We start from the raw sequence: 26716 nt of genomic DNA, 5'->3' as shown, positions 1-26716 counted from the left end.
CATTCCAATACAAATCTATTAACCTAAATACAATTTAGTTGCCTAACATGTGCAATGAAGCATGATGCTGTGCACTGGAAACTGTCAGACCACCCAGCTGATGTGCCCTCTGGTGTGTCAAGACAGGATGAGAAAATTGTGTAGACAGGGTCCTAATTGAACTGTTTATACCAGATTGATTCAAATCAATTTGCTTCTGCATTTGCTTTTGACCAGCATCAGGAAGTGAGCAGTTTTGCTCCAATCAAATGTTGCTGCAAATTGACTTGCATCCTTTTTATTGTACATTTGATTCAAAACAGCTGCACTTCGGAAAACCATAGACAGGTCTTTAAAATCCTGAAACTGTGTGGTTCTCAACTGATGTGCAATAAATCCATCACAAGCAATTTGACGCTGGGATGGTAAACTGTGCTTATAAAACAGTCCAGGAGTTGTACACCTCAAAGAAACAGGAGGAAGTGAAGACTGCAGATGCTGGAGATTAGAGTCAAGAGTGTGGTGCTGGAAAAGCACAGCAGGTCAGGCAGCATCCAAAGAGCGGAAGAATGGACGTTTCGGGCATAAACTCTTTGTCAGGAATCACCACAGCCATTTCCATGTGGACTCTCCCAGTGCCTCCCAGTTTCTGCCAATGGTCATTGATCATGATATTGTATCCTTGAGAGGATATCAAATGCTCACAAGCATTTTCCCAGGACTACCAAGACTTGCAGTTAAATCGGACAGTGAAATCCCGAGTTAGTGAGCAATGGCACTGACTGCATTTGCCTGAAACGTCGATTCTCCTGCTCGTCAGATGCTGCCTGACCTGCCGTGCTTTTCCAGCACCACACTCTCGACTCTACCTCAAAGAAATAGCAGTTATACTGGAATTTAGCTTCCTTCAACAAACCCCTAGACCAAATTAGCAACCAATTAAATATCTTAACATCTTATCTTACTATGTGTAAGGTAGAACATTAAAAATAGAAAGGCAAGGAAGGAACAAGGGACAGCGATTAACTGGATGGGTCTTTCAAAGAGCCAACATGGTTGTGATGGGCCAAACAGCCGCCCATTGCATTGTATCACCCTCTGACTCTGTAAAATTGTGGGGTGGCCCCTTTCCATGTAGGCAATAATGGGTATTCTGCTTAAAATGATAGAAATAAGATTCTTCAAATGGTATCGAAAAGTGTGGCGCTGGAAAGGCACAGTAGGTTAGGCAGCATCTGAGGAGCAGGAGAGTTGGTGTTTCGGGCATAAGCTCTTCATCTCTTCAAAAAGTGTGCTGAGTGATGGTTTATGGATTTGGCTGCTTCCATCGCACAGTAAAATGCCCCCACTCATGTCAGTCTTTCCAACCTGGGAAGACACAGCATGAGACCCTTCCTTCCTGGAAAATGGACGAAGGAAACAACATAATGATCAATGACCATAAGTTGTTCTCACATTGGCAGAAACTGGGAGGCACTGGGAGAGTCCACATGGAAACGGCTGTGGTGAGATTTTAATGTGAAAGAGATCTGAAAAAGGAAAATAGTTTGCAAAGAGAAACAGACACTTTTTTTTACAGATTTTAAATCAGGTTGAATTGTATTAAATATTCTCATCAGCTTCTGCATCATTTTTCAGAGTTGAAAAGAGTCATAGATTCTTGAGCTCTGTCATGAGACACTCCATTCTCCTTTTCTTCTGACTGGAAGCTATAGTGAACTCAATGTCCACTCAAATTCCTCAGCCCAACCTTATTGTTAATCTACCCTTATCGACCACCTCCTCTTCCAGTTAGTCAGGGACCGCTCTATAAATGCCCCATGGCTGTGTGAATTTGTCCAGTGCTTGGAGATGACGTGCACAGGTTGGGATGCGATGAATTGGTTGTGATCAGTTCCCTTGGGATGTATATACAGATTGCAATGGAGCACCGTGTGACTTGTTTTGGTGCAAAGTCTGAGTCATCGACAACACTCAGGGGCCAAGGAACTAAATCTCAGTACAAGTCAAATGTGGACACCTTCTGGTGAGGCTGAACCTTACATGAGTATATAAACAGATGGGTAGCCCTGTAGGTTAGGGAACCATGCTATCAATGCCACACAACCCCTTCTTCACCAATCTGACGACCAACACAAACTACAATTTTGCTTTAGGCAGGCAAAGCATTGGGTGAGCCACTTCTGGTCTCATTCCCATCATCACTTGGATCTGAATTGATGGAGAAAGGGACCCAAACTGAGCAACCAAGCTGGTGGGTTTCCCTGCATAGGTTGGTGCTGGGCACTAGGGGTCCCAATTATTTAATCTGGCCCCATTGGTCCATCAGTGGGCAAAAATGTAGGACTCGCCCCCAAACCCTTCCCCACGGATCTCTTAAATCCCCACGCAACCCCCCTGCCCATCTCCCTGAGGCTTGCAACATTCTAATCAATCGCAGTTCACCTCATGAATAAAAACTGTGGACGCTGGAAATTATAAACAAAAACAGAAATTGCTGGAAAAGCTCAGCAGGTCTGGTAGCATCTATGGAGAGAAATCAGAGTTAATGCTTCTGGTCCAGTAACTCTTCCTCAGAATGCAGTTCATCTCCTCCTTGCTTGAGTACGGTATCACTAGAGGCAGCCATCTGAATGGCCAGCAGTTCTTTGAGGTGAGATTGGCTATTCCTGAAGGGCAGAAGTAGCCATCTGAAAGGCAGCCAATAGTGTCCTCAGCAGGCTTCCATAATCCCCCCACCCCACCCAAACTATTCGGGTGGGTTGCTGTAGATAGTAGCCAATATTATGTTAAGGTGACATTTTGGACAAGAGGGAGCTAATCAAAGGAAGAACCTACATACTGTATGTGTTAAGCCTTTCATTACCTTAGAATGTTCCAAGGTACTTCAGAACTGTTATAATGGAGGAAACATAGCAGCCTGATTGTACACAGTAAGTTCCCACAAAACATAATATGATAATGACCAGATAACGATTTTAGTAACATAAAAAAAAACAGATATTGGCCAGGACACCAAGAGTAACTCTCCTGCTCTTCTTCTAGATTGTCATGGGAGCTTTTGAATCCACCTAATGTCCAATCCCAAAGACTGTCACTTCAACACTGCAGCACTGTCTCAGGGCACACTAGAGAACCATCCTCAGGCCTTGTCAAGCTTTGTACTCAAACTGCTGGAGTGGGACTTGAACCAATAAGCTTCTGAGTCGAGTGAGAGATCTTCCCACTGAACCACAGGTAACACTTAATCACAAGCCAATCCAATCCAAAACCCATTTTATAGTAATACCTTCACATTGATGTCAGAAAATTACTATAGGACAAATATAACTGTTGCAGCTCTTGCTAATTGTGATGCTTACCTCAAGTACAGGCTTGGCATTGTGGCAGATAGACAGGACATGGGAAACTCCATTCTTTACAAGGTTATCTTTGTCCTGGGAGTCTGTGGGCGACAGCAAATACAAAAACCACATTCATAATGACTAAACACCACATAAGCACAACACTGTGCAAAGAATAAGAGCGAGTTGCAATTTTGCGAATCAAATTCTACAATGTGGGATGTGGGTAGCATTATAATTAGTGAAAGCATCCATCAATTTGGAGACATTCTACGAAAATTAAGTGTTAACTCATTTCACAGTTTGCAGTAAAGGGAATAAGCCAAGATCAAAACAGGCAATAAAACAGAAACACAAACAGTGGAAATCTCAAAAATAGAACTGAAAACTGGAAATACACAATGAATTGATGACCTTTGAAGGTATGTGTTTTGGGTGGGACCCTTTGTCAAAATGAAACATCCCACCTAATCTGTGTCAGAAGACAATGGGGCTGCAGACAAGTCTTCCTGTTGATTCTTGTATGTTAGTAAAATGCACCAAAAATAAATCACAACGAGAAGGGATTCCTATTCTCTTGAGCGTTTGAACAGAAGGCAACAACATTGCTTGTTCCAGGAGCCTCCTGAGCTAATTGTTTACATGGTTCCATTTCATTAATAAATGAACACTATTGCATAATGAAAACAGCATGAAATAACCAGAGCCCAGGAGAACAGTGTGACCCTTAACTCTAGTCGCTGTGCAATGCATCTAAAATTCTCTGGCTGTCTTTTTCAAAGCATACGTGAAAGAAATTGTTTCCTTTTCCACTACTTCTCTCTGCTTCTCTCCTGAAGCCACTGACATTTGGCTGGGGATCGGTTCTGAGGGTATGAATCACTCTCTCCCAATATTTAACAAGGAGCTAACAACCATGGGGGCCAACTCAGTGGAGCCAAAACCTGACAATCTAGGTGCATTGGCTCTCCTCAACAGCTTTCAGAGGGTGGTCAGGAGCAGGACTTCAGGCTGATGTTGTTTTCCTCCTATAAGACTATGAGGAGTAGAAGTAGGCTATTCAGCCCATCGAGTTTACCTCACCATTCAACTGGATCATGGGTAATTTGATAATCCTCTACTCCACTTTCCAGCCTTTTCCCCATAACCCTTGATTTCCTTATTGATTAAAAATCTATCACATAGTACATGGCGGTCCTTTTTGAACTGTACAGACACAGACTTGTCAGCTATATTGGTCAGAGCCTTTGTGTAGCCATGAGAGCTGTGTCTGGCGGGCCGGGGGCCCCTGGGAGGAAGAATTCCAAACAATTACGGCTTTGCCAACTGATGTTCCTAGTCGTGGGGAGCTTTGGTGGGATTATGCTGAGTGTTGTAACTTAATACAGTTTAATTTGCCTTGGTTCAATTCGCTTTCATTCAGTTGCTTTTTGATTTAGTCATTTATTGAATTGTAGTTTGTGTAGGTTTATATTTCTCTTTATTCTTTTTTTTCTGCTAAATTGTTTGGGGAGTAGACTAGTAGTTTGGTTACTGTTATTGTTGTTATATTATAAGATTTTTTCGCTTGTTTGTAGTAATTATGTAATTTTGTAAAAAATTCAAAATCTTTCTCTCAATAAAAATATTTACAAAAAAAACTATCCCAATCTTGAAATTATTTAAGCACTCAACCTTCTACATAAAGAATTCCACACATTCACTACCCTCCAGGAGAAAAAAATCCCTCTCCATCTCTGTTTTAAACGGACGACTCCTTACTTTGAGATTATGCCCTCTGGTCCTAGACTCTCCCACAGAAAAATAACCTTGTTGCATCTGCCCTGGTCAAGTCCCATAAGATTGAAATGTCTAAATTCATTTCAATGAGGTCTCCTCCCATTCTTTGAAGCTCCATTGATTACAGAATGAATGAAAATCCTTCCATACCTGGGATCAGTCTCATGAAACTTCTCTGGGCTGTCTCCAATACCAATATATCTTTTCTTAGATAAGGGGACTAAACCTTTTCAAAGTATTCCAGCTGCAGTCTGACCAATGTCTCTTGCTTAGCTCAGGTGCTCTGTGGCTTACAGCAAAATCCAAACAATTGTCAGCAACTCTTCCTCATTCAGCACATTGGGAAAAGAAATGTTGGAATATCCCAAAATGTAGGTTGATAATTCCTTGTGTGTAGAGAATTAAGTGCTGATCCCATTGAAATAGTTAGAACGATTAAGGGATTAAATGGTGTAGAGATAGAGAAAGAAACGCTATTGTCATTATTATTTAAACAACTACATTATTATTTAAGTGATTTATGCTGAAAATAAAATGTAACAGTGGTGTGTATACTCCCTGCATTATATTTCCATTACTGAGTATGTTTTTAATATTGATCAATTGGAGTATTTGATCAACCTGCACACTCCTGGTCCTATAGGTACCAGTTAATAAAAAGTTTGCTATATTTATTATAGTGGAGAAATCCATGTGAGCAGATATTCTCTTAACATTAGAGTTAGCCCATTAAAGGGTGATATCAGGGAGCAGTTATTCACATGGAGGATAATGAAAATCTAAAACTCGACAAGTTGTGAGGCTGAGGGTCAAATGGAAATTTCAAAACTGAGTTTGATAGATTTTTGTCAGGTTATGATATGAAAGGATTTGAAGGCAGGTAAATGGGACAAATGAACCTCAAGCTAACTGAATGACAGAACAGGCTTGCAGCGCTGAATGCCCTACTGTACATTAGGGAGTGACAGCAGACAGAAAGTTGATAAAGTAATGTGGAGTCAAATAGGGTTGAGGTCTGATTAACATCCTGTTGTTTAAAGCTGACAGTTACACAATAACACTAAATATACACACAGGAAGTACTGAAAACCTCACAGGACAAGTGGTGAGCTTTCAAAGTGAAATATAGCTAAACGGGGAGCCTCTACCATCTGTCTACATGAATTTCTCCTCAACGTAATTACCACTTGCATTTAGCATTTTATTCTGAGATCTCCCACTAGAGGAAGTAAATCCAGTAAACATTATTTATCAATGAAACGTGGAAGGTGACAAAGATTGATCTAAAACTAGATGAGGCAACCAAATACCTTTTTTGTGCATAAAATGAGGAGATAAATTGTTCACTGTGAGCCTGGTACGAGATTAAAGTGGGATATCAGAGAATAATGGTGATGTTCATGCACTACCGCCCTGGGGACATGAATTCAAATCCCACTATGGTAATTGGGGAATTTAATTCAACAAATCTTGCATTTAGAAACTAAAGCATTAGACATGGATATGCCTTTAAGCACAGTACACATAACCAAATGCAAATTAAATGGGAACCATGAGCTAACTCATTCTCATGAAAATCTAGTTCTCTAATGTTCGTTTACAGAGAGAAATCTGCCGTCCTTTCCCAGTCTGACTTACACATGACTCAAGATCCATAGATCAACTCTTAACTGCCCTTTGCAAAAGCCAGCAAGCCATTCATCTTAGCCTGCTGGACACACTTTTCTCATTCCTGAAGAAAGGCTTATGCCCGAAACGTCGATTCTCCTGTTCCTTGGATGCTGCCTGACCTGCTGCGCTTTTCCAGCAACACATTTTCAGCATTCAATGGATATACTAATGGGCAGTAAATGATGGTCTCACCAACATCCCAAGAATCAACAAATTTTTAAAAAAACACCCATCTGTTTAATGGAGCTGCAACAAATTGTGCTACTCTGAGTTAGGGACAGTAGAGAGAGGTTAGTGTGGATGTTCACATATTATTTCTTGAATCATATACAGAATACAGCACAGAATTTTTTTTTAATCATTCACAGGAAGACAGCATCGCGAGCCAGGCCAGTATTCAATTGCCCATCCCTAATTGGCCAGAGGATAGTTGAGAGTCAGCCACATTGCTGTCGGACTACAGGCACATGTCAGCCAGAGCAGATAAATATGGCAGTTCCCTTTCCTATAGTTGTTAGGGAACCAGGTGGGATTTTTTCCAACAATCATCAATGGCTTCATAGTCACCATTAGGCTCTTAATTCCAGATTTTTATAGATTTCAGATTACACCAATTAGCACAAACCCAAGACCACAGAGTCTCTGGATCAATAGTCTAGTAATAATACCACTAGGTGACTGACTTCTCAACATGAAGCTGTTTGGTCCATGGTAAAAGTGCTGGCACTTGAAAGTACTATTCTGGATTAGTGGTGCTGGAAGAGCACAGCAATTCAGGCAGCATCCGAGGACAGGCAAAATCGACGTTTCGGGCAAAAGCCCTTCATCAGGAATTTGCCTGTCCTCGGATGCTGCCTGAATTGCTGTGCTCTTCCAGCACCACTAATCCAGAATCTGGTTTCCAGCACTTGAAAGTGCTATCCAATCGATCTCACTCCCCCATTCAGTCCTCATTGCCCTACAAAACACACTCCTTCAGGCACTTATCTGATAGCTTTGTGAAAGTTATCACTGAATACGATTTCAATTATGCTTTCTCAGCTATGTGTAAGATCAGAAAAACCTGCTGCTTAAAAAATAATGCCTTCAAATTATGTCTGTTATTTTTAACTTCTCTTTGAGGGTCCCACCTCAGCAGATTCACTATTCCAATATGTGTCATGTGCTTCTCTCTTCAAATCATCCCAGTACCCTCTAACATCCATCACTGTCTGCATCATTCTGATAGACCCCTGACTGTGACAGTAACCAGAGTCTAGATTACAGTGGTGCTGGAAAAGCACAGCAGGCCAGGCAGCATCCGAGGAGCAGGAAAATCGATGGTAAAAGCCCTTCATCAGTATGGAGCATTTCAAATTGTTACAAACAAAATTGCCTTTAGTCATAGAATAGTACAGGTGTACAGTCCCTCAGTCCAACTTGTCCATATCAACCAAATATCCTAAATTAATCTAGTTCCATTTGCCAGCACTTGGCCCATATCCCTGTAAAACCTTCCTATTCATATACCCATACAGATGCACTTAAATGTTGTAATTGTACAAGCCTCCACCACTTCCTCTGGCAACTCATTTCATACACCAACCTCTGCTTGAAATAATTGCTCCTTAGTTCCTTTCAAATCTTTCCCCTCTCACTCTAAACCTATGCCTTCTACTGTTAGACTCGACCCACCACTGGGGAAAAAGGCCTTAGCAATTCACCCTATCCATGCCCCTCATGATATTATAAACCTCTATAAGCTCACCCACTCAGCCTCTGTATCTCCAGCCTGTTCAGCCTCCCCCTATAGCTCAGAACTTCCAGTCCCGGCAACATTCCCATAAATCTTTTCTTTCAAGTTTAACAATAGCTGGGAGACCAGATTTAAATGCAGTATTCCAAAAGGCTATCATAGTCAATTTCATCTTGATGGTTTAGCTCAAGTACCCACTAAAAGAGAGGTCTGACAGGAATTATAGCATTTACTGCTGATTGATGGGCTTGTCAAATATACACCTCTTCAAGTAAGATCATCCCACAACAACCTTGTTCTGCTTTTAAATTAATTTCATTTCATTCTGAATTCATCTGCCTGCAAAATTTGTGGGGTCGTTTTTGTGGCAATATAAACATTTTTAAATTCTCCAGCTCTTCAGTTATACATGGTTGGCTGAAAACACAAAACCTCCTCAGTCTGTTTCTAGGCATTTCTCTGAAATGGAGACTGGGTGCATGCCATAACAGAACAATTAAGTTATACATATCTTTTTAGCTGTCCAGTCTTCAGCAGCCCAATAACAATTAAGCATTGAAAAATACTTGAAAGATGTGTACATTGCTACTACATGCATTTTATTACATAGAATGTAAAGCACAATTTATATCTGGTGCTTATGCTCCTTCTGCTCCACTGCATATTCTTATTCATTCATGAGACATGGGATTTGCTGGCTGGCCAGCACTTATTGCCCATCCCTAGTTGCCCTTGAGAAGGTAGTGGTGAGCAGCCTTCTTGAACGGCTGCAGTCCATGTGCTGTAGGTAGACCCACAATATTATTAAGGAGGAAATTCTAGGATTATGATCCAACGACACTGAAGGAATACATCTCCAAGTCAGGATGGTGAATGGCTATGAGAAGAACTTGCAGTTTTTTTTTCCCATGTTTCTGTTCCCCTTGTCCTTCTAGATGGAAGTGGTCGTGGGTTCAGAAGGTGCTATCAAAAGTACTTGATGAATTTGTGCAGTGCATCTTGTCGATAGTACACACTGCTATAGAATGTCAGTGGTGGAGGGAGTGAATATTTGTAGATGTCATGCTGATCCAGCAGGCTGCTTTGCTCTGAACAATGTAAAGCCTCTTGGCTGTTGTTGAAGCTGTACCCATGTAGGCAGTGGAGAGTATTGCATCAGACTTTGCAGGTGATGTACAAGCTTTGGGAAATCAGGAGGTGAGTTACTTGCTGCAAGATTCTTAGCCTCTGACCTGCTCTTATAGCCACTGTATTCATGGAACAAGTCCAGTTCAGCTCCAGTAAATTGATAGTGAGAGATTCAGTGATGGTAATGTTGTTGAATGTCAACAGGCAATGATTAGTTTATCTCATATTGGAGATGGTCATTGCCTGGCACTTGTAACCCAATCAGCATTACCTTCTAATCCTTCCTCCTTGGATACCCATCTTATTTCCCCTTAAATGCTCCTACACTGTCTACCTGATTCACTCCATTCACCGCCTATTTCGACAATTTCACCAGTTTTTCAGTAAAGGAGTTCCTCCTGAATTCGTTATTGAATTTATTAGTTTAATCTAACAGTATATCCATTTTAATCTAGCTCTTTTTTCACTTATGCCAACAAACATAAGAAGGAATCACTCTAATACTCAACACACGTTCTAAATGGAAATTCAACTTTGAGGTTGAAATTGACATTGACAAAACTCTGAGTTATTATTCCTCCTGGCTGAGGTGTGATTGATCAATACGGTTATGAAGAATCAGAAAGTAACATTCTTACAGACAGATTATTGGAAAAATTAGATGCTTTGCCACAGAAAGTGGTTAAAGCAGAGATAGTTTTAAGGGAAGACTGAGTAACTACTTGAAGTGGAGGAAGAATCACGGTGACTGGAAGGAAGCTGGGAGCTGCTATTAGTTTTGGATGGTTCCAGCAAAGAGCAGACTCAGACATGATGGGCCAAACGGTCTAGGAGCATCCATAGGTCTATTGACTGAACTATTATTAACTTGTAAAAAAAGGCACTGGCCATTGTATTTTATAGCAGTTGGTAGCTTTGTTCTAATGGTGGGCAAAAGAACTTAAAGAACCAATAATGCAGTTTAAGTCCATGGTAACCATGATAACAAGTTAAGAAATGATAGCCACACTTACCTCTAATATTTCCAAGATAGAGACCATCTAAAACCTAGTAAGAGAAGAAGATTTCTTTATTAAATCAAGAATGCATAGTTGCACAACTTACAATGAGTTCAGTGATACAAGTAAGTTAATTTCTAAGCAAGCTCAGCTCTGCACTGCACACCAAACACATCCATCAAAAATAAGACTGATATGCATTGTACTATGGTTTTCAGCCTGACAAACAGACACATGGCACTAGCTTTGATTAACCAGTCTGCACTTTGTTAATGAATCCCAGCAGAGACAACGTTCCAGGGTAAATGTTGGTTGGTGTTGCATGTTTTGCACTTCTGATGCACTTTATGCCACTCTCTGTATGATCGTGTAGTTTGTGCTGTCCATGTAGCACTTTTGTCCTGGAGGAATGCTGTCTCACTTTTACTGTATCGGTTGTACATGAAAAATAAAGCCACTCTTGATTCTTGGCTTGACTCTTGGTGGCAAGAGGAATAAAGGAACAGCTCGCAGTGTCTATTCTCACTTGCCAGAGGGCAACTTCCACAAAAGGTGGATCTACATACGGATCAGGTGAATGAAACATCAAGTTCAGCAATGATTTCCTATGTGAACGAGCAGACTGACAATGTCAGTGCCCAGGTTCAAATCCCAGGAATGATCATTTACTTAAGGCACCAACTGGGTACTGGCAGCTCAAGATGATGGTGTGTTTAAGAGAAGAGCAGAACTTCTTCAAAGTGAACATATCTGACAGAGAAGTGGGAGTGAATTAAACACTCAAATAAAGGTAAGATACTGTGGATACTGGAAATCTGAAATGAACACAGAGAATGCTGGAGAAACTCAGCAGGTCTGGCAGCATCCCTGGAGAGAGAGAAACAGAATTATTGTTTCAAGTCGGCAATGACTTCTTCAGAACTTCCAGACTTGAAACATTTCTCTCTCCACATGATTTGGAGATGCCAGGTGTTGGACTAGGGTGTACAAAGTTAAAAAATCACACAACAAAAGGTTATAGTCCAACAGGATAATTTGGAAGCACTAGCTTTCAGAGCCCTGCTCTTTCATTTCTCCACAGATGCTGCCAGACCTGCTGAATTTCTCCAGCAATTTTATGTGTTTGCTTGTGAAAGTCTCTTGATTACATTACTCAATTCAGCAATCACATTTCTTTGATGATAGAAAGCTCAAGGTTTGTATACAGAACATAATCAACAAAGATTGAGGAAGTGTAGGTGAGAAAGCAAAGATTGTGCTCAGGTTAGAAGATTCAATTTCAGTTTTAATATTTGGTGGTTAGTGGCAGAACTGTTAGGAGTGAGCAACGTAGTGTGTTTTGAAGCTCTATGATAGCTACCACTATGCACAAGATACCGACTACTCAAGACAGGACCAGAAACATTATAATGTGGAGTCTATGTTCAAGGATGGTTCTGTACAAAGGCACATCTCCTCACTGCACAGTACGTTCTTTAGACCACTACCATATAAAAGACACATACCTCATACCTGCTCTACGTTAGAAACATAGACATAACTCTTTAAGGAATACTACATCAAAGCTGGGACTAAGGTGTTTTACACAAGTGATCCAAACAGTCCTTGCCATAGGATGTGCAGCATGAAACAAGGAATATTGGAAACTTCAGAGATAACAGCCCTTAGAAACAAGCTTTCTAAGTCATGATTTCTAGTTGGTTTACTTAAAATTTTGCCCTACGCCTATCCTAATCAATGGCTGCCTGCTGCTGACAATTCACAGCCATGCAAACTCTGAGCAATGACTCGACATGTGGATTTGAAGATATTTCACATGCAGCTCGTATACCTCAACAGCTGCTCACATCTATGGCTTTTGTCAAATTTCATAGATTCAGCTCTTTTGTGAATGGCTTGACATGGATAAGAACCAGTACAGTTGGCTGAACTAATCCTTCACACATTAAATGTCTTCTGTACCTTTCAGGACTGAATGTCCTGATCCATCATAAAACATGTGCAAAGGTAACTGCTTTAGCTTAAATACAGAAATGGCACAGAGATTAGTTTTAGCATCAGCACCTACATGCAATGTACTCACTCCTCTGTGTGTCACACACTGAGCAAGTCTCAGAGTATCCTCAACTGCAGGACTCCACCATGGAGACAAGGGAATGGATTTTCAATCCAAGTCAGGAACCCAACACCTGGAACACCTTTAAGTCCCAGCCCCACAACAAATCTGCAAACTTGCAGAACTCCCAGTTGAGCCAGAGGCCAACTCAGCACTGATCTGTGGTGCTGGGCAATGTCTGGGAATAGGAACTGACTCTCAAAGCAATGCTAAATGGCAAACAGCAGGCATTACTCAGCCTGCCATCACCTTGCTGAATGGAGCAGACATGATGGCAAACATCAAGCAGCACCACAGTGCAATAAATGGAAAAAGAGGCAATCCATTCAAATGATGACCATTTTGTGCCACTAACTGACCTCCTAGGTTTGAATAACACTTTTTGCTTTCAATACTCTAATTCAGCAGCAACAATGGCTCCCTGCTGTGTTCCTGACGAGTACTAATGAACCCCAGCTTGTTTACTCTTCCTGTTTGCTGGTTTTTTGATCACCACATTCCAGTTTCAAATCAGAAGCAAATGGTACAATTAACAGGGCCAGCAGCAAACACATGAAACACGTACAATTCCATGACCATGGTAGGTTGCTGTTGGAAGGTCCCACCATCAATCTGGGTTTGTTGGGACCTTCCAAAGCTCTGAAAGCAGCAGAGCTCTGCAAGAACACAACTGAGAACTCCTGGGGAAACATGAGGATGACTGCAAGGTTCATTGTCTGTGGTCGCAAATCGATTAGATGGCTAGACAATGGAAATCCTTCCAGTTGACACCGTCTTGAGGGAGAAAATTCCATATGTCTGCAATCCTCTGTGTAGAGAAAATAATTGCATTCTGATTTATCTCCCAACTCATCTAGCTCAGATTTTATGTCCTTTGTTCTAAATTAGGGTAAATAGTTTATCTGTATCCAACCTTTGAACTCTTATGACACTTTAAATATCTCAATTACCTCCACCCTTAATCTTCTAAACTCCAGGCAATACAAGTCAAGTTTATGAAATTTGCCCTTACAATTTAACTGCTATGATGGTCCTGTATTTTCAACTCACACATTACACCTATGAATCATAACGTTTGTTTTGATCTTCCTGAACTAAGTCCTATTATGGCCTCAGGTCCTATAAGTATTGTATTGTTCTGTTACATAAGTACACTGATAACAAACTAAAATGTTGATAATGTTATCAAGGAGACTTCAGAATTTCTTATATAATCAGCAGCCAGTGATTTGCACAACAAATGTATGTCCTTAACGTAAATGTAAAATACATTATTCAGTTGGGTTCTTCCAGAGAGAAAAAAATAAATTCTCCCAAGATTGTGGCAAAAAAAAGGGTGGCATGTTGGCTCAGTGGTTAGTATTGCTGCCTCATAACACCAGGAACCTGGGTTTGACTCCATGCATGGGTAACTGTCTGTGTGGAATTTGCACATGCTCTCTGTGTCTGCGTGGGTTTCCTCTGGGTGCTCCAGTTTCCTTCCACAGTCCAAAGATGTGCAGGTTAGGTGGATTGGCTTTGCTAAATTGCCCATAGTGTCCAAAGAAGTGCAGGCTAGCTGGAGTAGACATGGAATATGCTGGGTTATAGGATACAGGGGTGGGTCAGTGCAGGATCCTTTTATGGACGGTCGGTGGGGACTCAATGGACCAAATGGCCTGCTTCCACACTGTACAGACTTTATGGTGTCAATGATTATTTACTGATGTTGCTAGTGGTTCTAAGGGAATTCCAATGGAGACTTGAGTACCACCTACTCCAGGGAATGGCACTGAAGCCCTTTGCCCTGGTAATGGGTGATCCTCATCTGTAATGATACTGTCAGATTCTTTGGAACGATGGTAGAAAACACCGACCACCCCTTTGAATCACCTGTGTATTCCAGACCACAAAATGCCACTCTTAACTTTGAGGTTACTTTATGACAACTGTGGGCATATCATTGGCACCTTGAAATTCCAATCATCACCTTGGACTCTTTCATCATGGAGATGGACACACTATTGCCTCTCAATGAACCAAAACCTAACTCATCAGCATTCCTCCTCTAATCTAGACAAAATCTTCAAATATTCAGACTGACGCTGTCCCATTAATAAATCAATGACTGAGCATTCCATCTGCCTGACAGCATCTTGATTTTGACTCAAACACGACTGTATTAACCGTGCCCTACAATTAATTAACCTTCATTAATAACTCCTATCATCAGAATCAAGACCCTTCCCACTCAGCAATTGGACACCCCAATCCCAGCTACTGACCTTCTTCACAGCCCAGTTCCATCCCTCCATGCCCTGAGCCGACCTGCTGTTCTTCCCAAACCCTACTGGTTTTGTCCTTGGCCCTAATTGAACCCTCCTCATTCCTGATTTGCTCTTGACTGTCCTGACCCCCTCATTCAACTTGTCATTCTCCAGGTCCCCTCCCTTGGTGCTGCTGAAATTAACAATTTCAGCCATTCACCTCAGGCACAAGCCAATTAGTGCCCACCATTTTTAATCATGCCATCATCCCAATGAGTTTGTCAGCTTCAGCATAGATATGAGTGTCATGGGGTTCCTGTGTGATACTGACTTAATCTGAAAGATTTGTAAAGTTTTAAGGTAATGAGCATTCACATTATGCAAACATATTACAGGTACCTGCAACAGGACAGCATGAACCCTGATCTGTCATGTGACACCATTAAGTTTGCTTTTCATACCAGCATAATATTCAAATTCCACCTCCCACACAATTACTTCACCCCACTCGCCATGTATCCCATCTCATTAAATTCAGCCCTATGAGTGAACTTTGTCAGCATTAAATATTTGCAGTAATCATGGCTTCATGTATAAACTCTCCTCTTCCATAGGGCCAGATGTGAAGTCCTGCACTTAGCTAACCAGAAGTAACATTGTCCAATCTTGCTATGTCTCCCAGTTGAAAACTAGAGTTGATGCTCACAGTCTATTCCTAGATTGATACTTGGGCTTCTCTTCATTCGCCATGAAGTTATAGCTCTAAGGAAGAAAAAAGAGGGCCAAGGAATCCATAAAAATGCTCTTTTGGTCTTAGAAAAATAATGGATGAGGTTGTGACTGAATGTAAGGTGTAGAGTAAGTAAAGGTGTAGAGTAAGTATATTTTGTGTCTATGTATGTTACCTTGGCAGTGAGCAAACAGAGTGTGTCAAAGAGTGAACGCTGAGTATGCACGTGTCAGTGTGCACAAACATTTCTGGATTGGGATGAATGCTCACTCAATACATGAGTACATTGGCGATTAATCATTTTCAATCAATCAATGTAGCAGATTCATTAAGGACCAACTCCAATTTATGTCATTTCTAAATGCAAAGGAAATTATTTTGTGTTAAAAGATAATTTTGCTTGATTTATTTCAACATGCATTGTGTGCTATCACCTGCAATGTATTAAATATGTCAGATCCATACAAATTTCAATCCCTGATTCCCAATCCTTCCATGACTCCACTTCCCACTATCTTGGTTACCTTCTCCAGCTCCATCAAAATCCTGCCATCTTCATGCTGCTCTAATGCTTGACCAAGCTCTTCATCACTTGTCGTAAAGTCTTTGTTTATGGCTCAGTGTCAAATTCTCCCTGATTACATTCCTGTGAAGTCCTTTGCAAACATTTCCTTTTACCTATTCACACATTTCCTAGTAAGGCTGACGTAAATTCAACTGAATCAGATGAATTAATAGGATACCATCAGTCTGTTATCATGTTCGGTCTCCTTTTTTAGGTCAATTTTCTCCTTAAAAATTCTCATATCCACATTTATAATGGAAACTATCTGTTGAAGATGTCATTACTGTAATTACAATGCACTGACTGTGGTGGAACTGTAGCCCCTTGATTTGTATCTGCCAACACTCCATCTTCGAAATACCTCTCGTTTATATCCCTAACTTATCATATGTTCCTCCATTTAATATTTAATATAAAATAAGAATATTAACTTTAAATTCTATTTGCACATCCTAGTTCATTTAGTCCTTGTCCTCTAATTACACTTGGTGCAACGTTAAAAACTGCCACAATAACGCAATGCTACAAAAGGTAAATGTCTTCTGTCTAGCATTGAAGGACATAACCCCACAGACCTTTGGACTGGAGATTTTTATTTCAGTTGTCAGCTAAACAAGGAGTAGTTTTATGGTTGTACTGTGTTACACCTGTGTCCCCCCCCCCCCCCCCACTACACCTTCATATCAATACAGTGAGTGACAGGTCATATTGCACTTCACAGGAATATGCTGATAACCTAATAGATGTCAAACTATCACTTTAATATCTGACACCTCACTCCTTCAGCAGTTAGAGTTCAATTTACACCATATATTTAACCACACAGCATGCTAGGTTCTGCAGCAACTTGTAGTACATCATTAGCTCCCAGCATGGTATCTGAAGCTCAGATTGGGAGAGGTTTATAATGACATTAAAAATGATCCAACCTGAACAGTGTTATCAAATATCAGGCTTTCTCGAATACTATTTGGGCAGATCTCATTTATAACTGTCCATAAACACAAGTTAATCAAAACCCTTTGCTTGGAGACAGTGGGGTCTGCAGATGCTGGAGCTCAGAGTTGAGAGTGTGTTGCTGGAAAAGCACAGCCGGTCAGGTAGCATCCGAGGAGCAGGAAAATCGACGTTTTGGGCCAGAGCCCTTCATCAGGAAGGGCTCCGGCCCGAAACGTCAATTTTCTTGCTCCTCGGATGCTGCCTGACCTGCTCTGCTTTTCCAGCAACACACTCTCAACTCGAAATCCTTTGCTGCCTAATTCTCACCAAGTCCTGCTCATCCGTCACTCTTGTGCTCACTGCTTCTAAATAAAGCCTAATTAAGCAATAACTTGATTTTAAAATTTCAATCCCTGATTCCCAATCCCTCCATGACTTCACTTCCCACTATCTTGGTTACCTTCTCCAGCTCCATCAAAATCCTGCCATCTTCATGCTGCTCTAATGCTTGACCAAGCTCCTCATCAACTGTCGTAAAGTCTTTGTTTATGGCTCAGTGTCAAATTCTCCCTGATTACATTCCTGTGAAGTCCTTTGCAAACATTTCCTTATGTCAATGGTGCCATATGAATGTTTCATATCTTGGTTCCCATGCTGTTCCAGGTTTGCTGAGGTCAGTCAGAACAGTAGCGTGGGGGAACTACTATTGGTCCCTTCTCTCCTGGTCAAAATGTGAGATGTAGAGTTGCCACACATCCAGCAAGCCCTCCTGCTAAGTGCCCCTGGGGAGGTACCAACTTTAATGAGGTTATTTTTCCCACCACAGCCTAAAAGCACCTGTGATTTGTGCTAATGCCCATGAATGGCCATGGACAGGGAGCCATATCTAGTTGCTGTGGCAATGCACTCAAGTGAACAGTACATCTTTGAGGCAAGCATTATGGAAAGAAGCATTCTGTCCTCAATATGCAGGAGCTGCATACCCTGTGAAACGGACACTTCTTGGCTAATGCTTCAGCAACTTCTAGAACATGCATGGCATCTGACCATAAACTGACCTTTACAAACAAATGCATTTAACTTGCCAGAGTATCTCAGATAAAGCACTTGCCAAGAAAGGAGAAGATGTTTGCAGTCAGCTTTTATTATCACGCCCTGGATGGACTTCCAATCATTGTAAATGTTCTCGGTTTTCTCCCTTGGCTGTACATTCCAAGATGCAAAGAGTTCAATCAACCACACACTGTCAGTAAGTAACATAGTTCGTCTACTGTGACATCTACATGATCTAAACTGGAATGCCAGGCCTCTATTTTAATGTCACTGATTTGAAAAATGACTTTTCTGGCCAGTTTACAGGTGAAGTTTAACAAATGTTTTGTGCTCATTGTGTGTAAGTTGTGCATTTTGCCATCAAACAAAAATCATCTGCTCCCAACTCCCAACAAGATACATATCGGTCTTAGCTCAGGTGGGAAAACAAGCATCAAGATGACACCTTTATATGACACCTTTCACAATGTCAGTATGCCCCAAAGTACTTTACATTCACCCAAATATTTTGAAGTGTTGTCAGAGTTGAATCCTACCAGTCTCATCTCTGAATCAGAGATTGGGAGTACAGATCTCACTTCAGGTTATTGGGTAAATAATCTAGACTGACACTTCTATGTAGTACTGAGGGACTTGTGCCTTAACAGAGGAGTCATCTTTTCAATTAGACATTTAATCAATATCCTTCAGACTTCCTCAGTAGCCCAAAGTGAAATGGTCTATATTTTTAAGTGTTATTATATCCTACCAACAATGGAGTTGGAAAAACTGCAGTTTTTCAGCTGCAATATAATTAGCAGCCTGTTAAAATTCAGCACAGGAGGTCTTGGTGGTGCAGTGGCAAACATCCATGCCTCTGAGTCAGAAACTGCAGGCTCAAATCCTACTCCAGGATTTAACGGATAAGGAATGTGTATTCATAATTCTGGCCCACAGATTGAGCATCAATCACCAAATCCTTCCATCATACACTAATGACAAGTAGTAAGAATAGGAGAGATTCTTGGGGTCAGCTATGTGGTGGAAAGATTGTTGGACCATTGACCTTGGCTCCAAACTACAACATGTATTTGAAAGGGCATGTTGCCCTGTGCCACAAGTTCAACATACTATCACTGTTTTTGTGTTCTATGCCTCATGATGTAAAACCAAATGTAATGTTTGTCTTTCTCCAGTTAGGGACAGAGAACATAGAACATTACAGCATAGTACAGGCCCTTTGGCCCTCAATATTGCGGCAACCTGTGAAACCAATCTGAAGGAGAAAGTGAAGACTGCAAATGCTGGAGATCAGAGCTGAAAATGTGTTGCTGGAAAAGCGCAGCAGGTCAGGCAGCATCCAAGGAGCAGGAGAATCAACGTTTCAGGCATGATCCCTTCTTCAACCAATCTGAAGCCCATCTAACCTACACTGTTCCATTCTCATCCATATGCCTATCCAATGACCATTTAAATGCCCTTAAAGTTGGTGAGTCTATTACTGTTGCAGGCAGTGCATTCCACATTCCTACTACTCTCTGAGTAAAGAAATGACCACTGACATCTGTCCTATTTCTATCACCCCTCAATTTAAAGCTATGTCCTCTTGTGCTAGCCATCGCTATCTAAGGAAAAAGGCTCTCACTGTCCATCCTATTTAGCCCTCCATTATCTTATATGTCTCAATTAAGTCACTTCTCAACCTTCTTCTCTCTAATGAAAACAGCCTCAAGTCCCTCAGCTTTTCCTCATAAGACCTTTCCTCCATACCAAGCAACATCTTAGTAAATCTCCTCTGAACCCTTTCCAAAGCTTCCATATCCTTCCTATAATGTGCTGACCAAAACTGCACACAATACTGCAAGTGCAGCCGCAGCAGAGTTTTATACAGCTGCAGCATAACCTCATGGTTCCGAAATTCAATTCCTTTACTAATAAAAGCTAACACACCGTACACCTTCTTAACAACCCTGGTAAAAACAATGACTGCAGATGTTGAAAACGAGATTCTGGATTAGTGATGCTGGAAGAGCACAGCAGTTCAGGCAACATCCCAGGAGCTTCGAAATCGACATTTTGGGCAATCCTGATGAAGAGCTTTTGTCCGAAACGTCGATTTCGAAGCTCCTTGGATGCTGCCTGTACTGCTGTGCTCTTCCAGCACCACTAATCCAGACTCTTAACAACCCTATCAATCTGGGTGGCAACGTTCAAGGATCTATGCACCTGGACACCAAGAACCCTCTGCTCACCGACACTACCAATAATCTTTCCATTAGCCCCAGTACTCTATATTCCTGTGTTCCTTCCAAAGTGAATCACCTCACACTTTTCCACATTAAACTCCATTTTCCACCTCTCACCTCAGCTCTGCAGCTTATCTATGTCCCTCTTTAATCCACAACATCCTTTGTCACTATCCGCAACTCTATCACCCTTAGTGTCATCGTAAATTTACTCACCCATCCTTCTATGCCCTCATCCAAGTCATTTATAAAAATGACAACAGCAGTGGACCCAAAACAGATCCTTGAGGTACACCACTAGTAACTGAACTCCAGGATGAATATTTCCCATCAACCACCACCTTCTGTCTTCTTTCAGATAGACAATTTCTGATCCAAACCACTAAATCACCCTCAATCCCATGCCTCTGTATTTTGTGCAATAGTCTACCGTGGGGAACCTTATCAAATGCCTTACTGAAATCTATATACACCACATCAACTGCTTTACCCTCATCCACCTATTTGGTCACCTTCTCAAAGAACTCAATAACGTTTGTGAAGTACGACCTACCCTTGACAAAACCGTGTTGACTATCCTTAATCAACTTATTCCTTTCTAGATGATTATAAATCCTGTCTCTTATAACCCTTTCCAACACTTTACCCACAACCGAATATTTTTATGAGCAAACTATGTGTTGAAATTTAAAAATGAGCATTAATCAGAGATTTCTTTTCTTCCCCATGTTCAAATTTTTAACTCCTTCACAGCTTTATAGGTTTGAAGTATTGAGAATTTGACTGTCGTGCAGGGTAGCGTACTGGGACTGTTGTTTGAATGACAATATATTCAGACAATCTCTTGGCTAGTAAGTAATAACTGTAATTTAAATAACTAGATAAGATTTATTCCTTTATTAAAGTAATTATTTTTAAATCCAGTAGCCTGTGTGATGTGGGAAATCAAGACAATTCAAACATCTCTGACAACTACATCTGCAGCAAATGTGTGCAACTGCAGGTCCTGTCAGACTGCATGGATTGGTTGGAGCATCATTTAGACTTAGGAGCATGTAGAAAGTGGAAAGTGTCTTAGATGGGAGTTTCAATCCCAAGGTTGAGACAGACAGATGGGTGACTGTAGAAGGGGTGGGAGTCAGTGGAGGAGATCCTGTGGCTATCCCCCTCTCTAATATGTATACTGTTTTGGGTACTGCTGGGGGGTATTCCCTGTCATAAGATGGTGACATCAACAGTCAAATCAGTGGCACGGCAGCTTGCTCTGTTGTACAGCAGGGAGGCTCAAAGTGCAGGTGAAAGGTAGTAGTCAGGAACTGTGTACTCGGGATTATTCCTGATGCCACTAGTGAGGCCAGAAATAAGAAAATAGTACAGCTGATCACACTGGTGTACGAGGAAGGGCTTCAGATATCTGGATCACTGGCAACTCTTCCAGGGTAGGTGGGACTTGTACAATAAGGACAGGTTGCAGCTAAATTGAAGGAACACCAATATCCTTGCTGGGAGGTTTGCTAGAGCCACACTGGAGGGTTTAAACTAGTGTAGCAAAGGGGTGGAAACTGGAGCAGCAGGTCAACTTGTGATGAGATGGTAGAGGTTAATAAGATGAAGAAGCAGAACCAGTTTAATGAATAAGGTAGGACTATAAAAAATGTATCACGAAAGACAGGAGGGAGAAATAATAAAAAGATGCCGAAGGTCAGAATAGACTGTACAGTCTAAATTAAGGTTCTTTATACAAATGCACAGAGTGTAAGGAACAAAGTAAATGAGCTACAGACTCAGATTCAAAATGGAAACTGTGGTATTGTAGCCATTATGGAGACATCGCTGCACAGTGGTCAGGACTGTGAACTAAACACACCACTTCATAAAGGTTTACAGAAGGGATAGAGAAAAGGGCAAAGGAGATAGAGTATCATTACGTGTTAGAAACAGAATCACTTCTATGTTGAGGGAGGATGTAATGAGGGGAAAGCACCCAGTGGAGGCCTTATGGGATGTGAGGAATCATAAAAGAACTAAATCCACAATAGACCACCTGGTAGCAGATCAGATAAATGTTGACATTAGGCAATCATGAAGCAAAAGCAGAGCAATAATAATCAGGAATATTGGCATTGACCACAGACATACTGGATAATGGGTGACATGGTGGCTTAGTGGTTAGCACTGCTGCCTCACAGTGCCAGGGACTCACATTCAATTCCAACCTTAGGCAACTGTTTGCATGGTGTTTGCACATTCTTCCTGTGTCTGTGTGGGTTTCTACTGGGTGCTCAGATTTCCTCCTACACTCCAAGCTTGTGCAAGTTAGGTGGACTGGTCACCCTAAAATTGCCCTGTGGTGTCCCAGGGATGTATAGGCTAGGTGGGTTAGCAATGGTAAATGCAGGGGTTACAGGGATAGGATGGGGAGCTAGGTCTGGATGGGATGCACTTTGGAAGGTCAGTGTACATTTGATGGGCTGAATGGCCTCTTTTTGCATGATAGAAATTCTGTGATTATTTTATTTCAGTATTTAGAGCAGAAAAGGAGGACAATTTCCTGGATGTTCCAAAGAAATTAACAGAGGATCAGGGACAGGGTTAAATAACATTAGCTGAAGTAAATCATCAATAATGGGGAAATTAATGAAAGTTAAGAATAAGAAATCTGCAGGACTTTAATGCCCAACCATGGGCATTAAAGGTAAGGGAGAACATTACTATACCCGAACAAGAATCTTTCAGAGTTTCCTAGATTTAGACGTCGTACCTCTGGTTTGGAAAGTTGCTCCATTCTTTAAGAAAGGTCACAGAGGAAATTACAGACCAGTTACCTTGATATGTGGTAGGGAAATTGTTGGGATCTATAATTAAGGATAGGGGAACTGATCACCTCAAAAATTTTGGTTAATTAGGGAGAGTCAGCATGGATTCATGAAGGGTCAGTCATGTCTGACAAACCTCGTAGAGTTTTTTGAAGAGGTAACAAAGGTGGTGGACAGAGATAGGTTGATGGATGGTGCTTATGTGGACTTTCAAGAAAGCTTTTAATAATGTATCACACAAGAGACTGTTAGTTAAGGTTGAAGGGCACAGAACTGGGGGCAAATTACTGATGTGGATCGAACATTAGTTGAGTGGCAAAAATCGGAGATTTGAAATAATGGGTAAGTACGCAAATTGACAGGGAGTGACAAGGGATGTTCCACAGTGAACTGTGTTGGGGCCTCAGTTATTCACAATATTCATTAACGTCTTGGATAACTACGTTAAGAAGTCAAACATCCAAATTTGCTGACAACATAAAATTGGGCAGCATTGTGGACATGGTTGATGAAATTACGAGAAGATATGGATAGATTTGGTGAACAGGCAAAGCTGTGGCAGATGCATTTTAATATAAGCAAGTGTGAGATCATCTATTTCAGACCAGAAAAGGATAGATCAGGGTTTTTTTTTCAGAAGGCACAAAGTTAAACATAGTGGATGTTCAATGGGAGTTGGGGGTTCAGGTGCTTAGGTCTTCAAAATGCCACAAACAGGTCCAGAAAGTAATCAAGAAGACTCATGAAATTCCGGTCTTTATGTCTAAAAGGCTGAAGTATTAAGATGTATACAATGTGCTGCGGTAATCAAAAATTTAGACTCCACTTAGAATACTGTTAGCAGATGTGGGCGCCACACCTTAGGAAGGATATTTTGATCCTGGAGGGAGTTCAACACAGGATCACAAGGGCGATATCTGGACTTCAGGGGTTAAGTTATGAAAAAAGTTTAGACAAATGAGGCCTTTATTCTCTAGAATTTAGCAGGTTAAGGGGTGATCTAATCGAGATCTTCAGGAAAGGCAGGGTAGTTAAAGATAAACAATTTCCACTAGCTGAAGATCCTAGAATGGGGAGTATAGATTGAGAATTAGGGTCAGACCAGGGGAGATCTAGAAAGCAAAGAAAGATGGAGGTTTGGAATTCTTTTCCTTAAACAGCAGTCGATGCTAATTCAATTTGTTAAACTTAAATCTGAGGTGAACACATTTTATTAAGCAATGGTATCAAAGGATATGGAGTTAGGGCACAGATTAGCCATGGTCTTTTGAATGGTAGAGCAAGCTCAAGGGGCCAAATGGCCCACTCCTCTTCCTGCATTTCTTAATCCAATAGCTGAGTAAAAGGCTTGCTGATATTTTTGGTGTCCAATATAGATTATGATCTTTTGATCCAAAAACTATAACTGCAGCACTTTGACTGAGGGACAAGGGCTCACTTTTGCTACATGCATCAGGCAGGAGGTCTAATAGGCGTGCCTCACAACAGCTGAACACTGTTCCCACAATATCCCCAAATGGTTAGTTTTTAGATTAGATTACTTACAGTGTGGAAACAGGCCCTTCGGCCCAATAAGTCCACACCTACCTGCCGAAGCGCAGCCCACCCAGACCCATTCCCCTACATTTACCCCTTCACCTAACACTACGGGCAATTTAGCATGGCCAATTCACCTAACCTGCACATTTTTGGACTGTGGAAGGAAACTGGAGCACCTGGAGGAAACCCACGCAGACACGGGGAGAATGTGCAAACTCCACACAGTCAGTTGCCTGAGGTGGGAATTAAACCCGGATCTCTAGTACTGTGAGGCAGCAGTGCTAACCACTGTGTTACCGTGCCGCCCACTGTGCCACTGTGCCACCCACATATAGGATTTAATAACTGAATTCCTCTGAGTTTCCTTGGTTAGTTTGGTTCACAGATCCCTGTAGATTGCCTAAAACTAGAAGTAGAGCCAATACCAGACTGGACATCTTTCAGAAAATTATCTGGGAACTAACAAAGACTATTTGTGCTGGAAATCCTAGAAGCTGAGATATTTAAAAGTATTACAAACAAATACTCAGAACTAGAGTCATCACTGCATTGTTCTAAGATAATTCAATCATCTAAGATATGCAAAATCAAGACTAGAGTGGTGCTGGAAAAGCACAGCAGGTCAGGCAGCATCCGAGGAGCAGGAAAATCGACATTTCGGGCAAAAGCCCTTCATCAGATATACAGAAACCTGGTGAAAACAAAACAGTCAGGAAGCTTTAGGCCAATTTTCTCATTGTACTATTAATAATTGAGTCCACCGTCTGATAGCATGGGCTGACAAAATTAACACCCTATGCATTGCTCTTAAATAATAAAAGAAAAAAGATTTATTTTACAATTTATTCATGGGATGTGAGCATTTTGAGAAATGCTTGCATTATTTCCCATCCCTCATTTCTTTAAGGATATGGTGGTGAGGCAGCTTCTTAAATCACTGAACTTTTTATGGGAAGGTGATGTTAGGTAGGGATTCCCACAAGAAGCAATGTAAATCATTTATTGGTGACGTGCTTCCAGGTCATAATGATGCATGATTTAGAGGGAAACTTGATGCTGTTCAAATAGGCCTGCTGCCCTTTTCCATCGAGATTGGAATTATCACAATTTCTAAAGATGCTGCCAAGAAGCTTTGGTGTAGTATGTCTTGTGGATGATAATATTCTGCTGCTGCAGACTGTCAATGGTGGAGAGAGCAAGGTTAAGGACAAAATGCCAAAAGCAGGCTACTTTCTCTTGGTGGGGTTGAACATGTTGGATTACATTAGAAAGGTGCTCATTCAGGCAAGTAGGGATTATTTCCACATAGTCCTCACTTTTGCCTTGTAGGCAGTGGAAAAGGTTTTGGAAGAAAGGAGGTGTATTATTTGCTCCAGAATGCGCAGCCTCTGATCTGCTCTTGCAGCCACAGTATTTACATCTGGTTAGGCAAGTTCAGTTTCTGATCAATCAATCTTTTGTACAATCAACTATATAAGCAACCCCATTTTTTTTTTGCTAAAGAACAGGCCCATGGAGGTGATAGCCTTGATTGATAATCCAGAGATCCAGGAAATGTTTTGGGGACCTGTGTTCAAATCCCACCATGGCAGGTGGTGGAATTTGAATTCAATAAAAGTCTGGGACTAAGAATCTAATGACAACCATGAAACCATTATCAATTGTGAGAGTAAAACCTATCTAGTTCACTAAAGTCCTTTAAGGAAGGGAAACTACTACCATCCTCATCTGGTCTGGCCTACATGTGACTCCAGATCCACAGCAATGGGGTTGACTCTTAACAGCCCTCTGAGGAATTAGGTTTAGACAGCGACATTCTCATCCTGTGAATGAGTAAAAGTAGTTTAGCACTG

The 26716-nt window shown here is 41.2% G+C and overlaps 1 protein-coding gene across 1 annotated transcript in view; it reads right to left on the bottom strand.

Annotated features, from left to right (window-relative positions):
* dusp22a (dual specificity phosphatase 22a) overlaps window positions 1–26716 on the bottom strand; it is a 130198-nt gene that overhangs the window by 101829 nt on the left and 1653 nt on the right. Inside the window, exons 2-3 of the mRNA XM_043706607.2 lie at window positions 10650–10683; window positions 3342–3424 (exon numbers count right to left, since the gene is read on the bottom strand). Coding sequence (XP_043562542.1) covers window positions 3342–3424; window positions 10650–10683 — 117 coding nt within the window. The remainder of the gene's footprint in view (window positions 1–3341; window positions 3425–10649; window positions 10684–26716) is intronic.

The sequence above is a fragment of the Chiloscyllium plagiosum genome, unplaced genomic scaffold (genome assembly GCF_037043375.1).
Source record: "Chiloscyllium plagiosum isolate Xiang-an unplaced genomic scaffold, Cpla_swu_hap1 HiC_scaffold_17, whole genome shotgun sequence".
Classification (NCBI taxonomy): domain Eukaryota; kingdom Metazoa; phylum Chordata; class Chondrichthyes; order Orectolobiformes; family Hemiscylliidae; genus Chiloscyllium; species Chiloscyllium plagiosum.
The sequence above is the reverse complement of the archived record's forward strand: the minus strand, read 5'-3'. Positions and strand labels throughout refer to the sequence as shown.